Source organism: Bactrocera latifrons, unplaced genomic scaffold (genome assembly GCF_001853355.1).
Source record: "Bactrocera latifrons isolate USDA-ARS-PBARC rearing strain unplaced genomic scaffold, ASM185335v1 scaffold_1402, whole genome shotgun sequence".
Classification (NCBI taxonomy): domain Eukaryota; kingdom Metazoa; phylum Arthropoda; class Insecta; order Diptera; family Tephritidae; genus Bactrocera; species Bactrocera latifrons.
In genome coordinates, this window is record NW_017534856.1 from 19,196 (window position 1) to 26,322 (window position 7,127).

At 32.1% G+C, this 7,127-nt stretch overlaps 1 protein-coding gene across 1 annotated transcript in view; it reads left to right on the top strand.

Moving 5' to 3' along the window:
• Positions 1–2,250, top strand: part of LOC108965508 (protein O-mannosyl-transferase 2) — a gene marked incomplete at both ends in the record, with an annotated part of 9,053 nt that extends 6,803 nt beyond the window's left edge. The window contains 2 exon segments of the mRNA XM_018927981.1: positions 1,731–1,931; positions 2,010–2,250. Coding sequence (XP_018783526.1) covers positions 1,731–1,931; positions 2,010–2,250 — 442 coding nt within the window.
• Positions 2,251–7,127: the final 4,877 nt, after the last annotated feature.

The following is a 7,127-nucleotide window of genomic DNA, read 5'->3' on the forward strand; positions in this document are numbered from 1 at the left end:
CTTACTTCAAAAAAGGGATTAAATAATCTGTATAAAATTTTGTGCGAAAACAGAATTAAGTGAGCCTACGTGTTCCGAGTGATGCCCGTATTATATTTCCATCGGAGGGTTGAGAAAATGTGAACGACGGAAAGCGAGCGTGAGTTCGTCAAGAAAATACGAAAGAATTAATGATTAGAAGAAAATAATATTGACTAATCGTCGTCCAATCGTAGCCAAGGGTCGTATGATCAATAAGAAATATACATATTGTTTCACTGCTATAAATACAATATATTTCTGTTAATTTAAAGCACTATCGTAAATTTAATAATGGTAAAAACCATTTTTTTTTTATTATCGGTTCTTTTTCTTCCATTGTATGTAGTAAGCGGAATRCACAGAAAACGGTGTTTTCCCAAGAAAAAAAAAACATATTCTATTCCTGATAATTTATTGTGTTTTCTTTATTATTAATAAGTGCGAATATTCAATTTGGCATTGGTGTAATAAAAAAGTATTTCTGGGGTTAACAAATGTCATGTATCCAAAATAGCTGTTTTCAGCTCCAAATCGTATTAAATTGACCAAAATCCTCGTAAATCTTTCTAAAGAGCCATCCCCATGTGTTCTCAATATGACTCACATCGGTAGAACAAGCTGGTATTTCCAAAAGAACGATATATTTACGTTGAAGCCACGTTTTCTTTTACCTGGTAGTATGAATTCTTGCAGATTTGTTTCTAATACTTCCTGGTATTCGGAACTATTTATTCAGAAAGAAGGGAATTCCGCCACAATTTCATTTCGAAAAATATCGTGGTTCTCTTCGTAAAAAAACCAAAAAACCGTCTGAACCATCAATCCGAAAAAATCACGAAGGACCAATAGTACATTTTTTTTGTAAACGCATTGTCTACTTTGTCGCAACTTATTATTTCAAATCTTATTTTTTTTTTATATTAACTGATGCCAGTCTTTATTCATATGATTTCGGGCAAAGCTGAGACGTGAGACTATTTGGTGTGGTTTCAAGAGAGGCGCTTTCTGCTTTTTTTCACCTGTAATTTTAGGATTTAACCGCACGCCAAATTGTTGAAACAGAATTAGGTTCTCTCTTTTCACTTTCCGTATTAATTTCATAAATGTGCATCAATTTCGTTTTCCTATCGCGTGTTAATATTTTTTTTTGATCAGAGTAAGTTCTCAGGCCATAATTGTCTTTGGGATTCAGATAATTATGCACCACTKTTACGACGTTCCCAAATTCCGAGCAATGGCGAGATTGGTCAAACCCTCCCCATTCAAAGAGTCTATAGCTCCTTACTCTTTATCGTCGATTAGCTAACAAAATTTCATAAAATTAATKTATAACTCTAAATAGTACTGGTCGGTATAAGTGGCTATATAGCAGTTCAAGAAAAAACAGTTTTTTCTTCATAGAATTTTTAGAGTTACCATAGAATTTTAAAATAACATGATTCGATCTTRGAATGGGAACATACAAAACTAGCAAAACGTTTTGAACAACATCTTCGAATTAAAATATGAAGCATTTTGCTCAGCTCTGGGTACATTTGAAATATTTTATTAGTATACATTAACAAAACTTCGCCAATTCCATATGCAGTATTTTAGCTAGTCTGCCTAAATATTTTATATTTTTATTTTGTGGAATTCCTGAGGGTTTCTTGAGTTTGATTCTCTTAAATAAATAATTGCTGACACAAACCATTTTTTTTAATATGCAGGTAACTACATACACTCACAAGGATGATAACAACAAATGGCTTATAAAACCCTACAATAAGGATACAATTGATAACATAAAATATGTTTCGCATGGCGCCTTAATAAGACTAGAGCATGTTGCTACTAGGCGTAATTTACACTCACATGGTGAACCAGCACCACTCACTAAAAGGCATTTGCAAATAACAGGATACGGAGAGGTAGTGATTACATAAATCCATACTACATGTGTATATGATTAATTCAGCTGCCTTATGCTTTTTTAATCTCTACTTCAGGATGGGCAAGGTGATGCAAATGATATTTGGCAAGTTCTATTGGTTGATGGTAAGCAAAACACCAGTGTTAAAACTGTTACAACAAAGTTTTTGCTAATACACTATCTCCAAAATTGTGCGCTGACTACCAGCGGACAGCAACTTCCGAAATGGGGATTTGAGCAACAAGAAGTTTCTTGCAATCCCAACCTGAGAGATAAAAATGCATTTTGGAATGTCGAAGATAATCGAAACGAAAAATGTAAGTTTATTTAAAAAAACAGACAATAACAATGTTTTAAATAAAATATACTCGCATGAGGCCAAGTCCTCTATAAAGTTTACTGGAAAACGAATTTACTTAATTAGTTAAGAGAATGTCTGCCTGCACTGAGAATAAAAACTTAAAGAAAATATGATGACTAAAATAAAATTATGTATCAGCCTTACCCACCAGCAAAAAACAAATTTTATAGGAGAAAGTTATAAAAACGTAAAAGGTTTAACATCGCTGTTGATCGAGGGTTTCAGTGAAACTYAAATATTTTACATAATATCCATGTAAATAAAATATCGGTCTTATGGTTTGAGTAAAAACATTTTTCGTCGCTAACGTTATTTTCGAAGATAGTCGCAATGACATATTTGTATCTGAAAATACTGTCACTTAAGTTCAATTAATTTCATAAAATTTTTATTGCACACGATTTTCTTTGAAATAGTTTCTCACTTGAATATAATTGTTGAGACTAGCAAGCTTAAATTAATATTATTATTTTAGTTCATTTAGCAGTAGAGTGGATTGTCCGCCTTCGAATAAGTGTTTAGATGAATTTGTTTTTGTTATTTACTAGTTCAATAAAAAGGTAATCATGCTGCGATGGTTGCGTCAACTTATAAATTTAGCAGTTTTTCTTTAGTYCAAAATCAACAACTTAATTACTTATTCTTATGTAATTATTATGTGGATAATGCAACGGAACTATGGAAGAACCGAGTTTCCACAACTGCACTAAAACGGCCTTGGTTTGCGTGGTTATTGTTAAATAAACTTTTTATCAGAAAACTTCTGCGATTCGTTATTCCAAATAACTTTATAAGTTTTTTTAAGGGCGTTTTGTGTGCGCGGGACACTATACCAAGTTTCCGATCAGGGGGCCTATACTGTAACTGAATTCGAAAAAARATTTAGTCGAATTCGGATTTTTTATAACTARTTTTCGAATAAAATATTCATTAGCTTTTGAGTTGTAGAAAGCAAAAACCAAAATTGTACGTATTTATTCTGGTACAGGGTGGTGCAACTTTCGCATAATTATAAAGTAGATCCGAATTTCGAATAGAATACATTTACGAATCGAGATACAGAATAGGGCCCCAGATATCTTCTCATTCTTTAATCCTTTCTTTAGTGGAAAAAATGAACAGAAGTAATCGTAATCGTTTAAACGAAAGCGCTACCTTACTCGAAATGTATAATAGCTTTTCAAAATATAGGTCTTTAGACGAAGAAAGAGCTATTTCATACAATCATACGATATAATATAATCAAAAGATGTTGGAAACTAGTAAATCAAATAATATTAAAGGGAGAAATAATTGAATTACTCAAACCAATAATAATAGCTATAACCACCAGAACTCAGTACAGAGTAGACGCTATTCGAACCAAAGTATTAGAGAACACAGTAATCAAGTTTGCAACTATAATAATAGATTCAATAATTATCAAACCAAGCCTAATTCACACGTGAGTGTTGATAATCAAAGTGCTAGACGTAGTCGGATCGAGTCGCTAAGAAGTTATCAGCCAACGGAGGAAAGTATTTTAGAGGAGGATGTAAATTTTACCAAAATRCCTCCACCTGTAAATAGCCCTTAATAACTGTAACGAATGGCGGTCATGAAATTACATGCCTGATTGATAGAAATAGATTTATTAATATATTAGGAAATATAATATATTTTGAAAGTTTTAGTCCGTATAAAAAGCAGAAAATTTGGGCAGTCGAATGTGGTGACATGGAAAACTTAGATTTAATACATTTCAATTCCGAAGAAAGYCAATTAATAAAAAATTTATTGCATGAGTATAATGAACTATTTTTTAAAGGAGACACACTTTCTTTTACATATGAAATTAAACATACAATTATTACGACAGATGATAGTCCTATCTATTCGTAAATATATAGAAATCCACAAGTCCATGAATTGGAAATTCAGAAACAAATAAAAGAAATGTTAGAACATAACATTATTAGAGAAAGCAATTCTGTTTACAACAGTTCGTTTTGGGTAGCTCCCAAACAATCCCAGACAAATCTGGAAATAAGAAATGACGCATTGTGATCGATTATCGAAAGTTGAACGACCGTTAGTGATAAATTTTCGACAACCAACATCGATGGTATCATGGATAAATTGGGAAGAACTCAATATTTTTCTTTCCTTCGAGAACAATAAACACTCGCGAAAAAACTTCTCAACTTTAGAAAACGAGTTTTTTGCAATAGTGTAGGCAGTGTAGTGTACGCCCATTTATACGGAAGGAAGTTCGATCTAAAATAGATCATCAACCACTTAAGTAGTTGCAGAAAAAATTGTGGTAAGGATATAAATCCCAGGCTACAGCGTTGGTTAGTACAATTGGGGRAGTATGATGCGAAAATCGATTATATACCTGGAAAAGAAAATAAAATAGCCAATTTCMTAAGCCGAATTGATATTAACGAGATAAATATGATTAATAGCAAAAATTTGAGAATGACCGTTAAACAAATGTTAAAAATTAAAGATTTAAACGCTGGAGAGGAGCAAAATCAAACAAATTCTATGGAAGTTCAAACCAACCATTCTCAGGAAGATACGGTTGTAAGTCGTTTCAAACAGTTGCTACTTTTGGTTGAAGCAAAAGAATCCGAAGTAGAAAATATATTAAAAACTAAACGCGCTTGTATTGACATCGGAGACATCAATTGCATTAACATAATCAATATTATAAAAAAAAACATTTTAATAAGGGAAAGCTCGCTATATATTCTGAACTTGGAGAAAATTAGTACAATATAATAAGTCAAAATATTTCTTTCGTAAATTGTAGCAATTTTCCCAAAGATATTGCAGAAGGATATGAAGTAATACTATGTTCGGACCGACAATGAAAACATGTTTTCGTGGAAAAAATTGGTTTTCGCCCTAAAACTTGTGGTTTCGTCCATGTAAAATCTGTCAAACGACAACACATTGAAAACCAATTTTCGCTAAAAACTACTTGACAACTTACATCCCACGCATTATAGTCGGTTTTATTGGAAGATATATTTTACCGGCCTTAAATTGTCGCTTGATATTTGTTTATATTCCATGTACAAATACAGCTGTCACTTGATATTGTCATATAAGGGGGATTCTCTTGCTCTTGCAAAACCTTTGCACTGTGCACGAATGGCATCATTTTTCTCTTGGTGCAACGACACAATAACAAACACACGCAGAAAATTATTTGCAAYGGTTGTAAAATATGTCAGACCAAAACCCATGATTATTTTCGTGCGTAATATACCAATAGATTCTGCAATGGGTGCCCTGGCATTTTTGCATTTTGTGTCRTCGTGTAATTTTTCAATAACAAGGGAATTCCCTATTGATAGTTGTCGGTGAAAACTGATCGAAAAGACACATTGTCGGTCCGAACATAGTATAAAAAACACATATCGTTTTTCCACAAAATAGAAGTAGGACATTCAAGATTTATCCCAACTTACGAAGGAATTAAAAGGTGTATCACCCACAGGTAAAAACTAAAATGCATAAAATAATAAATAATTCCGAAATCTGTAACCGAGGAAAATATGACCGAGACCCGATTAAAGCAGAATTTCACACTGCGGAAATCAAACACAGTAAATGAAATTGTGCATATAGATAATTACGTTAATAGTAAACACTCATATATAGTCTTTGTAGATAAGTTTTGGAAACATGTCATTTGTTTTCATTTAATTGATAGAAATAGCCAAACAATTGTTTAAAAAATTAATGAATTTTTATGAAAAAAGGGCATGCAAAAAAGTTTATTTTCGATAATGAATTTAATTTAAAAAGCGCTCGTGACTTTCTAACGAAAGGAGGCATACAGTTCATGCCACAAGCCATACTGGTAATTCCAACGTCGAAAGAGTTAATAACACACTTACAGATCGTATAAGATCACTAAATTTGGAAGAAAAAACTGCTATCATAACCCAAGTGTGTAAAGCCGTAAAGTTCTATAATAATTCCTATCACACCGCATTGAAAGCTACACCTTTAGATGTTCAGAATTTCAAAACATAACTCCAAAAGGGAAACCTCTTTAGAAAAAAGAGGCGAAGGTTTTATTAGGAATTATAGAAGTGTAAGACATAAAGAGGATCCAAAATTTATCAAAAGAAATTTGAAAAACATTCATACATCAAATAATAAACGTCCTTTAAAATTCGAAGAGTCTAATATTGAAACTCATACTTACAATGACGATTATGATAACAGAAGCCATAACGGCTAACCTTATGTCAGAGAAGCTTTAAATTTTAACAGTGCAGCTCAGTGTAGTAGAAAAGTAAATAATAGGAAACAAAAACAAAAAAAAAAAAACTCATTTACCAAAAAATGTCTAGAATTATTGCTATACTATCGCTACCGCTGCCACTTTGTCGGCAGCCACAGCATAGTCTTACCGTGCGAYTCTGTACTGTGATACAGTATCAAGTATCTAAATTTGATAGGGACAATTTTTGAAACTTGAGGCGAATTTGCTATTCTGTAAGTGACAGTCACAAAATCTATTACATTTCATTAATCAGAGACATTTTAATACTGGGATGAAAATAAATATGTCGATAAAAAATATCAAATTTTCTATAGTATTATTTATTTATTTATTTATAAAAACGTGTAACAATAATACAATTACTTTTCCACGAAAAAAGGAGCACTGGCTGCCAGGACCTTCGGCTCGCTGATGTAAGTATAAAATGTATAGTTATTGCTTAATTAAGTCTTAGGTGTAAAGTTAATAAAATGTTCTGTAGCTAATAGAAAAGTTTTAAGAACAAAATAAATAATAAGTAATGGGAAGTTTATAAACATAATCAT